Genomic DNA, 15,969 nt, shown 5'->3' on the forward strand with positions numbered 1-15,969 from the left:
CCTCTTCTCTTGGACTATAAAAGCCCGTATCTTCCCCACATCCAAGACTGATCTCTTGGACCCAGCCCTTAGAAATAGCCTGTGTGCATGAATTTAAAAAAAAAAACTTTAATTAATTTGGTCATGATTTCGGTTGGTGGTCTTTCTCCTTGCATCTGTGGCATTGACAGTAACCTCTATAAATGTTTTGATGAATACACACATGCACACATATACACACAAAAGCTATTTTTTTTTTCCATGAGGGGAGATTTATTAAGAGAGTGGGAGAGCGGGAGGAGAGAGAGAGAGAGAAAAGCTATTTTATATCCTGTACTTTTTTGGTTTAATTTCGTGGATATCTTTAGAATTATATATTTATCTTGTGTGTGCCTGTGTGTTTGTGAGTGCAGGATATGTGGAGGTCAAAGAATAACTCTCTGGAGTCGGTTCTATCCTCTCAACTCATTGGATGCCAGGATCAAATTCAAGTTTTTAGGCCATCGCGGCAAGCACCTCCACTCTTTGAACCATCCTGGCTCATTGTGGATATTTTTTTAATTTAGTTACATCAGCAACAGTTTAAAAGATTGACACCCCATTGTGGGAAACTTCTGAAATATTCAGACTTCCATTATCAAATGTTGCAGTGACTCAATATAAGTACATTTGATTCGTGCATCTATTTGCTTAAAAGGGGAAGGTAAAATAGTAAGTTCATAGACTAAAAGAAGTAGGTATCTTACTGTACGGTCCCCGTTGTCCTGGAGCTCTACAGACCAGGCTGGCCTCGAATTCAGAGATCCATCCTGCCTGTCTCCCGAGTGCTGTGATTAAGACTTACACCAAACAAGAGCTTTTACTTTTTACTTAAATCGCAGCTGCTGTTGCTATTCCTATCTTTAGGCAAGGAAACAGACGCAGATAATGCAAATTGCCCCAGGTTACTCCGCTAGTGAGGTGAGAAGTCTGGATGCAAACAAAGCAACATTCATTCCGCACTATCACCGCAATTTTGCAGACAAGAAATCGTGGTGAGACGCTAAACTAAAATCCAAGGTCTAATAGTGAACGGCGACAGTAAGTTAATATGGACTTGATTTGTTCCTCTCATCCCCAAGCAAAGAAAGCGTACTGACTGACCGCTTTAGTAGACTCCTTATACCCTAAACATGAGAGGCATTCACTAACTCCCAACGCTGTGCCCTAAAATGGTCAGTTTGCCTGTATTGAGCGGATTGGCAGTCAAGCAGGGAGGAGTTCGGCTCTGCAACTCAGTAATTAAATTCCAAGAAGCGCGGGAGCACCCAAGCCAATCCGCTGGATCTTTCCGGCCGTCTTCAGAAATCTGGACAGGGGCATCATCAGTTTCGGACGTGACGTTAGCTCACGCACTGAGCCCGCCCCCTGGGATCGCTCTGCGCTTGTGCACCTCCAATGATCCGGGAGTTGAGCCTCAGTCCCGCCCATTGTCCCGGAAGTGAATACGGAAGCGCTTCACACCCCCTCAGCCGGCTGGGGCGCAGCCATTTTAATTCATATCTGAGTGGGCGGTGGCGATTTTTTGCGCGGCTCTGGCTCTGAGGGACAGGGGGTAGCGTTACTGGTTTTGGTGGGGTTGTTTTTAGTTTAATTTTTCCTTTCTAGCTTCCCATTGCCGGCCTGTGTGTACGTTGTAATCCCTTGAGGCCATGTCAGGAGACGCAGCCGCGGAGCAGGTGAGGAACGGAGCGGTGGGGCCTCGTGGCGACCTCTTCTCTCCCCAGCCCTGTGGGTGCGAGCACTCCAGCCCAGTTCGCGTGAGGAAGGGCCCTGGAGATCTAGTGAACCCGGTGGTTGGGAGCACATTCCCTGAGGTCTCCCGGATTTTGGCTTTTCTGTTGCGTTCATACGAATAAGTATTTGACTTAGACAATAGCCGTGACGTTGATTCGCCCTGTTCATTGCAGTTTCTTCGATCGGGACGGTTTATTTTATACCATTTTAGTGTTCCGGTAGTACCGGATTACTTTAACGTGTATCTGCGTTGGCAGTGTTTTCCTCTTCTGTTCCCCAGTCCGCTGTCCCCAGAAATAAAAAAGAAACTAGTCTGGAAAATTCGGCCCCCGAGAGAGCGAAGGTAAAAAGCAGCAGTCCAGAAGTAGAGCATGTCTATTCCAACCTTTGGGGGAATTTTGTAGGTCCCCTTTCTTTCTCTCACGTCTAGGAACACTTTATTTTTGCTTTTACGACCACGCAAACATTGCAGAATTTGGTAAATTGAAAACTGGAAATGTGCTGTTGTAGGCACCATCTGTTTGGATGGTTAGATATGAATAATATCTAAGTATTTTACAAATCGGAGTTTTAGATGTGAGATCTCACCCGTTTACTGCTTGTTTGTTTGTTTGTTTGTTTGTTTTGGATAGGGTTTTATTGTGTAGCCCTGACTAGACCAGACAGGCTTGCTTCCTTGGCCTCCCGTGCTGGGAATGCTGGCGTGCATCTCCATGTTGGATTCTTTTGCTCTTTTATATCCTAAATTTTGTAGGCTAGTGCTTGCCTTTAATTGTAAAAAACAAAACTGACATTATAAAAGATGTGTATTTTGATCTTGATCCTAGTATATTTAGTTTTAAAAGAAAGGTGGACCTACAAAGTCCTAAATTTCCTATTGCTTTAGCAACGCAATATGCTTGTGTTTTTTTTTTCTTTTCTTTTTTCCCAAATCCCCAGCTTATAAAGTAAAAATTATTGGAAGTTGACGGATGAGGACTGTATGTTAATAAAGTGTAGGTAAATTAGAACTTAATTACTTTGGGCAAAGTGAGTGAAACGCTTGAGGACGGATTTAATTCGGAGTTTTGGCAGTGCTTTTGCATTTTATCTAAAGTTAGGATGCCCACGAATGCAGTGTCTTTGAACTGTTTTACTAAAACTGTTTCTTTTACTTTAGTCTTACCGGGCTGGCATTTTTATTTTCTGAAAGTGAAGGAGTGGTGTTGAGGTTTCATTGGATGTGTCTGAAATTCATTGTTTTATATAAATTTGTAAAAGCAAAAATATTGCTATGGTTTTGTTTTAGAATTGTGTGAATTTTCGTTTTTGTTGTTTCTGTCCCACCCCAGCTAGAGATTGAACACCGGGGCCTTGTGCATGCAGGGAAGCACTCAACTGCCGAGTTAAAAGCCTAATTAACACAGTGTGTGATGTTTCTATGAAAACTGTAATGAGACCTTGTAAACCTTCATTCTCCAAATCCCTTTTATTTTGACAGTTGTCACTATGTAGTCCTGGCTGGCATGGGACTTACTATATAGACCAGACTGGCTTTGAATTAATGGAGATAGCCTACCTTTGCCTTGCCGAGTGCTAGGAGTAAAGATGATACACCACCACATTTAGCCATTTTTTTTTTTAAATTTAGGAGTATTCTGTAACTCAGGCAGGCCTTGAACTCATCGAAATCTTTCAGCCTCAGTAAGAGGCATTTCCTCCTTTGAATTTTATTGCAAAGTTCACAGCAAAAAAAGTTGAAGGAAAAACCTCATGAACACCCATTATAATTTTCACCAAATCCAGCAATGGTTACAGGTTTTGTCATATATATGTGGTGATATATATATGGTATTGCATGTATGTGTTCATACACATATTTCTTGTGTATGGCAGTGCTGTGGCTTAAAGGCTAGAATCTTCCTCATTTTAGGCAAGCTCTACTATTGACGTATACCTCTAACTTTGACATATTTTTTTTCTCCATACACATTTCTTTGAAAGTTGACAGATCACATTTCAGTCCAAACTATTTCAACATTCTCTTATATAATGACATTAGTGCTTTTATGTAACTACCATACCATTATCCCACTCAAAATCTAGTAATTTGTCTTTTTGAGGCAGAGGGAGTTGTTGTATAACAGCTCTGGCTTTTGGGGAACTCCATTGGTAGATCAGGCTGACCTCCAACTCACAGATATCTGCCTGCCTCCTCTGCTTCCTGAGTGCTGGGATTAAAGGCATATGGAACCCCTCCTGGCTTCTGTATTATTTTTTTGAGATAGAGTCATGTACAAGTTTCAGGGCAAACTGGCTCAGTTTGTAGCTGATAATGACCTTGAACTTCTACCTTTCAAGTACTGGCAGCATCATAGATTCTTTCCAGTGCACCAGGCTCAATAATGATGTGTTTCTAACATATCCATATTCAGATGTGCCATTGCCTCAAGAATGTGATTTATAGGGCTGTGGATGTTGGTGCTTGTGTAGCACGCACAAGGCTCTGGAATCCAACCCAGAGTAGTTCCTAAGCACTAATTAAGCCAGGCTTTGTTGCAAAAGACCTGTAATACCAGCACTCAGGAGTTAGAGGCCAGAGGATCATAAGTTTAGAGTCATTGTTGGCTACATAGTAAGGCAAAGGCAGTCTGAGCTATAAGAGACTTCGTCTCAAAAAACAAGACAAAAAAAAACAAAACAAGCAAACATCAAAATATAATCTAGGTAAAACACTGAATCCTGTATTTATATATTTGTTTATCTCATAAACAGTCCTTCTGTTAGACTGTACCTTCTCCTCAGCTGTGTTGTCTGTTTGAAAAGACAATTATTTTATCATTTAGAGATTTTGTTTGGGGAATTTTTTTTTTTTCCTTTTTGGTTTTTCGAGACAGGGTTTCTCTGTGTAGCCCTGGCTGTCCTGGAACTCACTCTGTAGACCAGGCTGGCCTTGAACTCAGAAATCCGCCTGCCTCTGCCTCCCAAGTGCTGGGATTAAAGGCGTGCGCCACCACCACCCGGCTGTTTGGGGAATTTTTGATGGTGCTATTTAATGTATCTTTTACTCTCTCAGAGAATTTATACTTAGGTCTATTCTTAATCTTGGTAGTTTTGGAGTTAAATATCTTGGATAGGATATAGTACAAGTCATATAAATACTATTGTAAATAGATGTTTGTGAGAGAGAGTGAGTGAATATGTTAGGGTTCGTGTGCTTGGACTTGTGGAGGTCGGAGGAGGTTAGGTTCAAAGGAAAACCTCTGAAAGTAGGTTTTCTCCTTCCACTCTTAGGTTCTGGAGATTGAACTAAGGCTTGGTGACAGTCACCTTTACCTTGAGTCATTTTGCTGGCCCAAAAGTTCAGCTATGTGTGGTAGCATATTCCTGCATTCCCAGGACTCAGGTTGACACAGAGAGGGTAGGAGACCATTGTGGACCATGGAGGCCAATGGAGTCTGATCCCCTTGGAGCTGGATACAGATAGTTGTAAGCCAATGTAGATGTTGGGAACCAAACTTGGCCCTCTAGAAGGGCAGTTTTCACTCTTTAACTGATGAGCCCTCTCTCCAACCCCATTTAAAAAATGGAATTCTGTCTACAAATCAAACAAAAACAAGGTAGCACTTTTTGCTGATTATTCCACTACCAATGATAGATAATATTTGTTTACATGGTTGGTGTTGATGATTGCTAGATGTCTTCACTGGACTGTTTTCCCCTATTAGTAATCTATGTTGATACTGTCCTCAATAACCATCAGTCAACAAATTTGGAGTAGTTGGTTATTAATTGTAGGTAACAAGTAGTTGGCTTATTTATTTATTGAGACAAGGTGTCACTATATAGCCCTGTCTGTAAGAAACCTTTATGAAAACCAGGCTTTCTGAAACTTGCTACCATCCTCCTGCCTCTGCCTCCTAGATGCTAGGTTTACAGGGGGATGTGCTATCTGGGTTTTTTTTTTAATGTGTGTTTGAGTGTTTTGCATGTTTGTATATGAACCGTGTGTACTCAAGGACCTTAGAAAAGGCTTTTGAGCACCTAGAAATGGAGTTATAGTTGTGAGCTACCATCTGGGTGTTGGGAACTGAACCTCGGTCTTTTGCAAGAGCTCTTAACCACTGGATCATACTCCAGCCTCTCAATCCCACTGCAGATTTTACATGAAAAGAAAAAGAAAGGAAAGTGTATTTATCATAGAGCTCTTCCTTTGCCCTCATTGCATAGAAGTAAATCTCAGTTGCTGTGTTATTTGACTTTAGCTAAAGTAATAATGATATTTTAAAAGTAATGGGTTTTAAAATGTGAATTGGCTGTACAGTTCTTGGTGTTTAAAACAATGGCTAGTGGAAATCTGGAAAAATTAATTACTAAAATGACCTTGTATGACTGGAAGGATGGCTCACTGGGTAAGAGGCCTCTCTATAATTTAGAGAACTGGAGTTCAATTCTTCGTGCTCACATAAGGCGGCTCACAAGTACCTGTAACTCCAGCCCCAGGGGATCCAGTGTTCTCTTGGTCTCCTTGGGCACCTGCACACATCTCATGCACATAAATGAAAACAATGGAAAAAAAGTGACCCTTAACTATGGGTGAGAAAACCTAAATAGAGCTGAAGACTACTAAGAGACAAGCATGGTGGTGCACACCGGTGACCCCAGTATTTAAGAGACTAAAGGAGGAGGATCTTGGGGTAGAGGATAGTCTGAACTATACAGCAAGTCTTTCTCAGAAAAAGAAAGAAAGAAGGAAAGAAAGAGAGAAAGAAAGAGAAAGCATCATTTTGTGACTGTTCTGGTTTTTTGAGGTCTTTGTTTTTGTTTTTGTTTGTTTTATTTGTTGTTGTTTTTGCTGTATAGACCAAGCTGATTTGGAACTTGTGGTGGGACTCCTGCCTCTGCTAGTCTTTTTCAACTAGAGGAGTCATGAGTCAAGTGTTTTTTCTGCTAGTGAAAAATAGCTTGCAGCGACTAGAGAAAACAGGAAAAATATATGTAATGTGGTACACTTCCTAAGGAGAAGAAAGTTGAAGAATCTTTACAGTATTATCTGAAACCTAGTTTTATTTTGTTAGTACTTAGAATCTGTTTAAAAGTAACAGTATTACCAAGTAGTTTAAAAGGGTGGATGTGAGGGGAGAAGCTTGGGAAGAAAGCAGGATAATGAAATATGTTAGTTAGGCAATGTATTTTTTGGACCCAGTTATTTTCATATATTTAATAAAATTTCTCTATTGTAACCTTTTCTGTGTTCCTCCTGTTCTAAATGATATTTATTATAAGACAATTTTGAGTGGGTAAATTGGTTTGATTTTAATATTTCTTAGGAAAACCAGACTTCTACTTTATTTGGCAATAATTATTCCTAAGGGTACTAGATCTGTCTTTGTTCTGTTTGTTTGTTTGTTTGTTTGTTTGTTTTTTGATTTTTTTGGTTTGTTTGGGTTTTTTTTTGTTTCCTTTTTAGAGTTACAAGAAAAAAGAACTTAGTAGAGATTGTATTTGCTGTTTCTGGATATAAAGGTATATATATATGTATATATATCTCCCAGGTAGAATGGCAAAAATCGGTATATCGGTATTCAGGTGTTTTTTATGTTTTACTGTTGTTAAAAACCAGTTCATTGTTTTAAGCTTTTCTACTATATCCCATATCTTCATTTCTCCTTAAAACAGAACAGTTGTAAATTTGGGTCATTTTGTTGGGCAATTGGCAGTTGTATGGGAAAAACTCTAAAAGGGGGATCAGTGAGGTTTTACTTTTTGTTTTATTTATTCAGTTATAGAGTGTTGTTATAGTCGAGGCTGGCCTGGAACTCTTGCACATTGAGTACTGGGATTTCAAGTATATGGTACCTTACCCAGCTATTTAAGCTATTTTTAATTTGATTGATAATTTAATTCTGTAAATATTGAATAAAATTAGAATGACAAAATATATGTTCTTTACTCTATTTTTCTAATGTTCCACTTAATCTAGTGAATTAATAGCTTGGCTACTTTTGTTTGAAAGAACCTTGATAGTCAAATTCCTAAAGGTTAAGTTTTTGGGTTTTTTTTTTGTTTGTTTGTTTGTGTGTGTTTTTCCTTCTTTTGTTGTTTCTTAACTGGGTGTTTGGCAGCTCTAGCTGGCCTTGAACTCCATCTTCCAAGTGCTAGGGGATTATAAGCATGTTCTCAGCTCAAAGATTTACTTTTCCATGGATAACCTTCTGTTTTAGTCTCCCAGATGCTAGATGACAGGTTTGTGCTAGCACCAAGCTAGATTTTTTCTTCTGTATTTTGTTAATATTGAGGATTGAACCTTGGGCATCGTGCTTGCTAGACAAATGCTTTACCACTGAACTATATCTCAATCACAGGAGTTTTCTTAATGGTGATTTTCTTGCATTGCTCCACAGAGCTACATCCCTAGCCCTTTGTATTCATTTGTATTTGCTTCCTAGGGGATGAAATGAATATGATTAATATTTCAGCCAGCACCTTGGTTTTTTTTTAAGTTCTTAAATTGAATAGAATTTTTGTTTTTGGAAAAATTGGAGGGATTATTGCTATGTAATACCAGATATAGACTGCTTTTCTTGAACATAGTTCATTTATATTGGCAAAGGAACATAGATCCAAGCTAGCATCTAATTCTAAATGTGACACCTGTCCTGTAATATACTTTACTCGTTGAATATGTTCAATTAAGTTTGTACTTACTCTAAGAAAGTTACAGAATGCGGCTCTGGCCTATTTTTATTTTTTTTAATTGAGATATAGTCCCATTTTATTTTTTCTGAAATTATTTTAGATTATATAATTTTTTTCAAATCAAATCATAATTTTTACTTATTCACACGGGTTATAAACACAAAAAGGCAAGACGTGGGGAAGGGGATAGGGGATGACACTGGAGCGTGGGTGTTCAGGGGGAATACAGAAATCTTTCAGAACAGGGTATCTGCTGGGTGAAGGTTTGGGGGACAGAACACCTTGACTCTGCCTATGATTCACTTGTCCTTATCTAAGTTGGTATTATCTGCCAAGGCTACCTATTTACAAGGTCTATGACTACTCAGGCTGGTAAATTTCCACAAAAACTGCCTGTATACAATAGCTTATAGCCATCTGTTTCAATGTTTTTCCACAGAGACCCAAGACTTGGTGTTAGTATACATGTATGACAGGCCTATTGCTGATTTTAGGCCTTCAGTGTATAAGCAGGGCTACCCCTGACATCTCCTCCCTTCTCTAAGTATAGAAGGGCTGTGGCGATTCTAATCTTGCGAAGGCAGGGATAGAGGCCTGACCTCTAGTAATCGAAGGGGACTTTGTAATGGCTCCAGTCCCCCTGTAGTTGTCCAGTAAGGCATGAGGGCCATACCCATCCTGATGTCTTTTTCCTGGGGGGGGGGACTATTTTTATTTTTTATTGTTTATTTATTTTAGTTTTATGAGGCATGTTTTCTTTGTGTAGCCTTGGCTGTCCTGAAACTAGCTCTGTAGTCCAGACTGTCCTCCAACTAAAAAAAATCCATCTGCTTCTACCTTCCAAGTGCTTGGAATAAAGGCATGTACCACCACTGCCTGGCTATTTATTTTTCTTTTGAAGCAGAGTCTCACTATATATTCTTGATTGGCCTGGAACTCACTATGTAGACTATGTTTTTGGAAGAAGGTTGCAGAGAGAAATGACTTCAAATATGTACTGTCTGCAGTTTTCTTAGTATTTTAGCAAAAATTCAGTTAGGATCATTTGGGTTTGGTACTACTTTGTATTTTTTAGATTCATGATATTTGGAGAAGTATTTAGAACCAATAGAGTAGATAATAGATAATATGTTTTATGATATTCCTGAGGTGATTTTTGTCATGTTGAACATTGTACAGTGAACATGCTTATACAAACTATATGTTACATCCTGGGGTTTTGAGGTAGGGGTGTATGTGTACATATATACATATAATAACCTATGAGCTCACTGGTATAAGTTAATGGCTAATGGCAGAATCCTATTAGCCTGTTGCTCTAAAGGGCACAATTGAACAAAACAATACAAGATAAAGTGGGCAAGGGCAAGTGATGCGGTGAGGAGCATTGCTGTTAGAGTATGATAGAATACTTCCCTGGAATACTTAGGCATTAAGTTTGGAATCCAACTGGGGATCCAAAAATTCAGGGGGAAAGGGGGAAAGTAGAGAGAGAAAGGAAGCTGCTTCCTGGCCTAATGGGGCATACTGGTTGGTGTTTTTCATTGTGTTACGTGTGGAACTCAGGGTCTCAGGCACTCTAGTCATATGCATTCTGTCTTGTTGGTGAGACAGGGTCTTACTCTGTAACCTGGGTTTCCATAGAATTCACTATGTAGCTTAGGCTAGCCACAATCTCAGAGCAATGCTGCCCCACTCAGTCTCCTAAGTACTGTTACAGGCATGAACCATCATGCCTGGATAATATTGTTGTATAGTAAACTTTTTTTTTTGATAGGATCTGGCTATGTGGCTGGGGATGCCCAAAAACTCTTGCTTACCCAGAAACTCCTGATTGATTTTCTTATCTCAGCTTTCTGAGTAAGACAGGGTCTAACTTTGTAGCCCCAGCAGACTGGAACTTACAGAGATGTGCCTTTCTAGTGCTGACATTAAAGGTATGCAATACCATACCAGGATCACACCTTATTGTTTTGTTTGTTTGAGACAGAGTCTCACTTTGTAGGTCTGGCTGGTGGCCTGGAACTCACTACAAGACCAAGACATTGTAATCTTCCTGTTTTTGCCTCCTGCGAATGCACCATGCTTGGCTACCCCTTACTTTTTAAGGATTTTTTTGTTTCTTTTTGTTGTTATTTGATTGGCTAATTTTTGGTTTTTCAAGACGGTATTTCTTGGTAGTCCTGGCTGTCCTTGAAATTGCCCTGTAGACCAGGCCAGCCTGGAACTCACAGATTAGTCTTTCTCTGCCTCCTGAATACAGGATTAAAGGTGTGTGCTACCACCACACTTTCTGAGTTTTTTTTTAAACACTAAAAACAAATGAGTATGTGTTATTCTGTGCTATCTGGCAGCTACCCAGTTGTTACGTTGTTACATTGTGTTAATAATATATGCTAGACCTCTGTTTAATTAGCCAGCATCACTTTGAACACCAGCATTGAAACTGATGGTCAAGATGTCACTAAACTCAAATGTGGAATTTTTCAACATCATTATATACAGTCCTATTTGATATGTGGCATTGATTTAAAATATTATATACTGTTTCTCGTAGTTGAGTTTGGGAGTCATTTTTGTCAGTTATTTATGTGCTTTATGAAAGTGCACATGGCTGTGTGACAATTTTCAGATTGCTGTCCATAATTCTGTTGATAGACTTGAAATTTTTCTTTTTTTTTTCTTTTTTTCTTTTTTTCTTTTTTTTTTTTGTTTTTTGACACAGGGTTTCTCTGTGTAGCCCTGGCTGTCCTGGAACTCACTCTGTAGACCAGGGACTTGAAACTTTTCAATTAAAACATCTACTAAAAAAGAAAACATATACTTGAAGTGATTTTTAGTAAATGGAAGCTTGAAAAACCTCAGAATTTTAGGGAGGAGGATTATTGCCTTAAATTTATTCACTAGCTCACTCTATGGTAAGCTGAACCACCATGCCCAGCTATTAATTGCTTTTAAGTATATACTTGATAAAAATAAGTAGTAAAACTGCAAAGTATATGAATAGTATTTTACTGATTTTCCTCTAACTCTCCCTAAACTATAATTACTACATTTAATAATGGAAAATACTTTATGAGAATTGAGAGCCGGGTGGTGGTGGCGCACGCCTTTAATCCCAGCACTTGGGAGGCAGAGGCAGGCAGATTTCTGAGTTTGAGGCCAGCCTAGTCTACAGAGTGAGTTCCAGGACAGCCAGGGCTACACAGAGAAACCCTGTCTCGAAAAAAACCAAAAAAAAAAAGAGAATTGAGGTTCATCTCTGCTTGTTCAGTTGGCCATGGAAAAGAGTTTATTATTCAAGCATAGGTTTAAATCCTCTTAAGTCCCCAACCCTTTTTAAAAATCCTTCCCCCCCCCATATATATATATATATATACATACATATACATAGAGACCCTTCTCAATATATATATGTACATGTATGTGTGTATGTAGCCCTTCCTATCTATCATATCCTGGAACTTACAGAGATCTACCTGCCCCTGCTTCACAAGTACTGGCTTGTGCCACCATGCCTGAATCATTCATATTTTTTAAAGCATTATTTTTAATTATGTGTATGTGTGTTGTATTTGTGTATATGAGTACAAGTGCTTTCAGATGTTAGAGCCATCTGAGCTGGAGTTTCAGGTGGTTGTTAGCTGCCCGACATTGGTTCTGGGAATTGAACTTAGGATTTAGGGATGAACAGTAAGTGTTCTTAACCACTGAGACTCCTTACAGCTCCTTCCCCTCTCCCCATATTTTTTATATGTATTAATTAGATGAAGCCAATCTCTTATTTTTTAAAGATTTATTTAATTTTTATGTATGTGAGTACACTATTACTGTCTTCAGACACACCAGAAGAGGGCATCATGGTTGAGAGCCACCATGTGGTTGCTGGGAATTGAACTCAGGACTTTTGGAAGAGCAGTAAGTGCTCTTAGCCTTTGAGCCTTCTCTTCAACCCTGATCTCTTTTAATTGTGTGTACACATATAGCCCAGGATGGCCTTTGAGTTTGCTGCAATCTACCTGTCTCAATCTCCCAAGTGTTAGGATACAGATGTGAGCCCACATGCCTGCCTAAACTAACTTCTATTTCAATTTCACCTTGACCTCCTATGTAACAGCCCCTCCAGTTCACCCTGAATATCTGTTCTTGTGTCTCTTTTACCTCCCTAGTACAAACAGAAAAACTGCATGTTTTCATCTATTTTTGTTTTCATGATGCTGGGAATTAAGCCCAGATCCTCATTCCTGGGTAGGCAAATGCTTTAGCACCGAGCAATCCTCAGCCTTTTGTTAATTCTTTTAAAAAAAATATTACTTATTGGGTTTGGAGAGGTGGCTCGGCAGTTAAGAACACTTGTTGCTTTTGCAGAGATTCAGTACCCTCAGCACCCATGTATCAATTAGCAGCCACCTGTAACTTCAGTTCGAGAGTAACTGATGCCCTCATCTTACCTCTGTGGGTGCTTCATGCACACTGTACAGAGACATACAGACATACATATATACAGGGAAAACATCTATACATAAATAAAAATAAATAAAGACACATTTTTAAAAAATACTTGTCTTACTTGAGAACTGAAGCTCAAACATAGGCTGTAAGCTTGCTAGACAAATGTTCTATCTGTTACTAAGTCACAATACCCATCTCCTTTTCCTTCTTTAAAAAGAAATGTTTATTTTGTTTTATGTGTTTTAAGTGTTTTGTCTGCGTGTATGTTGGTGCCATGTCTGTGCCTGGTGCCCTTAGAGGCCAGAATTGGGCATGGGATCCTCTGGAACTGGAGTTAAGAGATGGTTAGGAGTCACCATCAGAGTGCTCGGAACTGAACCCAGATTTTCTGGAATAGCAGCCAGGACTCTTAACCAAACCTTATCTCTCCAGCCCCTCAGTTAGATGCTTAAAAGAATCAACCAAATAAACAACTGTTGGTTGGGAAATAGCTCAGTAGTAGAGTTCTTGCCTGACATGCACAATACCTTAATTTGGTTGCTCTGTGTACAAAACAATAACAGCCATATTTTTTCTTTTTCTTGTAAAGTACATTTTTATAAAATACACAGTGATTTGTTGAGGTTACAGGAGGTTTCAAGACAGGGTTTTTTGATTAGCTCTGGCTGTTCTGGAATTGACTCTGTAGACCAGGCTTCTGAGTTCAGTTCTTTGAATATTTTAAATTCATTTTGAATTTCTAATATAAGCATTGATAAAGCCTACATCTGTAAGAAATCTCTTTGGATATCTTGGCTAGACAGAGTGGGTACTCCTTGGGGTGCAGAAGTGGTTGGGTCTTGAACTAACTGAAGGCCAGCCTGGGCTATACAGTAAAATCCTGTTTCAAAGCAAAGAAAAAAAAAAATGACAATGTTCCTTTTAAAAGGGTGGATTGTATGGTATGTGATTCATGTCACAAACTTATTACTAAAAATAATTATGTTATAATGAAACCTGATAACTAATATAACACATAATATATTTAGTATAACTTCCGTTCTTGTAGACAATTGTGATATAAGTTGTTATTTACAAAGAAAATTAAGTGATGGATAGAACCCTGGGAATTAGTTTAGCTTTTGTTGTATTTATTTAGTTTAGTGTTCCTGCCCTTCTTGTTTCACACTAGTGTTGCCTGAAGGCAGAAGCTGGAACTTGGTAATTTTTTTGAGACGTGGTTGCACTATGGAGTTCTGGATGTTCCGGAATTCAGCTGTGTAAACAGGCTAGCCTCAAATTCAGAGATACACCTGTTTCTGCCTCTGAAGTGCTAGGATTAAAGGCTACCTGTACTTTTGTTGAGCTGTGTGTAGTTGTAGCCTTAATTCCTATTGCGGATGGACACTAGAAACTTTACCTTAGTTTTCTTTCTGTGTCCTATTTCTTTCCTTTAGCAACAGAACCAGGAAATAAATAACCCAATTCTCTATGGAGACTCAAGTCTATATTTTTAAATATTTTTATTAGCATATATTAGTCATATTGGTTTTCATTGTGGTGTTTTCATACATGTATATATTTTGATCATATTTACCCCTTTTATCCTCTTATGTCCCTCTCCTCTCTCTGATTCTCTTCTTGAGCATGTAATCCCTCTCTGTACTTTATGTCTTCCCCTCTCCCCCTTTATGGGGCCTGGTGAGTTTCATTAGAGTTGCTTAGGAGCATGGCATCTTTTTTTTTTTTTTTTTTAAAGATTTATTTATTTTATTTATGAGCACACTGTAGCTGTCTTCAGACACACCAGAAGAGGGCATCAGATCTCATTATGGGTGGTTGTGAGCCACCATGTGGTTGCTGGGATTTGAACTCAGGACCTCCGGAAGAGCAGTCAGTGCTCTTAACCGCTGAGCCATCTCTCCAACCCAGGAGCATGGCATCTTACCAGTAGTTATACCACTAAAGAAAATGTCTCTCTGTCCCAGCAACTACTAACTGCTCGTAGATGCCTCGTGAGCCCACACTCACTTGCAGGCCTAATGCAGGTAATCACAGCTGCTTTATGTTCTAGGATGCAGTGACCGTGTCCTGCCAGGAAAGCAACTTTCTGTACCACATCCCCTTCCTCTGGTTTTCTGATCATTTCCACTCCCTCTTCTGAAGTGAGCCTTGGGGAAGGTGATGTAGATGTCCAGTTTAAAACTTGAGCATTCAGCAGTCACTTGTTCTCAACACATTGACCAATCGTGAGTCTGTGATAATTAGCTACTGCTCATTGCAAACAGAAGCTTCTCTGACCAAACCTGGCAGCAGCACCAATATATGGGCAAAAACATAATTATTTAAGGGCAGTTTGACAAGTAGATTATGCCCATTTAGCAAAAAAAAACCAATTGTAGCTTCCTCACAAAGGCCTTTGACCTTCCCTGTCACATCTATGCCACCACATCTCTTTTTTGCATATCCTAGGAAACAGGAGTTTTCCTTTGTTCTGCAGTAAGTGTGGCTGTGCTTAATGTAAAGTAGTGAGTGATGAGTAGCTAACTATTCCTTTGAGGTGGGTACTGGGATCTGAACTCCAGTCCTCATGAATGCAAAGCAGGACAAACTTTGAACCATTTCCTTAACCCTCCTTCTTTTAATCATGCTTTATTATTATTTTATTGTGTGTATGTGTGGTACTCATGAATGATATGTATATGTGAGTGCATAAAGGTCAGAGGACAACCTTTCTGGGTTCCAGATGTTGATCATGTCAGGTTATCAAGTTTGCAATCTTGCCAGCCTCCTTAGTGCCTAGTTCTTATTTAATTTTGTGGCTTTTTGTTTGTTTTGTTTTTGTGGTTGTGTGGTTATGGGTGTTTTGCCTGAGTGTATGTATATCTGTGTACTATGGGCATGCCTGGTGCCTGAGGAGACCAGAAGAAGGCATTGGATCTTGTGAAACTAGACTTAGAAATAGTTGTGAGGCTCAATACGGATGCTGGAAATTGAACTTTTGTAAGAGTTGCAAGAGCTCCTAACCACGAACCAACTTTCAGGTTGTTTTTAACCCATGATTTGAGGCCATTTAGGAATGCCCTCCACCCCCCACACCTCCTT

General features: G+C 39.3%; 1 protein-coding gene across 1 annotated transcript in view; it reads left to right on the forward strand.

Moving 5' to 3' along the window:
* Positions 1–1,480: 1,480 nt before the first annotated feature.
* Positions 1,481–15,969, forward strand: part of Cstf3 (cleavage stimulation factor subunit 3) — a 77,552-nt gene continuing 63,063 nt past the window's right edge. The window contains exon 1 of the mRNA XM_028766911.1: positions 1,481–1,697. Within this exon, the coding sequence (XP_028622744.1) occupies positions 1,671–1,697 (27 nt within the window). The 5' untranslated portion in view covers positions 1,481–1,670. The remainder of the gene's footprint in view (positions 1,698–15,969) is intronic.

Source organism: Grammomys surdaster, unplaced genomic scaffold, assembly GCF_004785775.1.
Source record: "Grammomys surdaster isolate TR1022 unplaced genomic scaffold, NIH_TR_1.0 170, whole genome shotgun sequence".
Classification (NCBI taxonomy): domain Eukaryota; kingdom Metazoa; phylum Chordata; class Mammalia; order Rodentia; family Muridae; genus Grammomys; species Grammomys surdaster.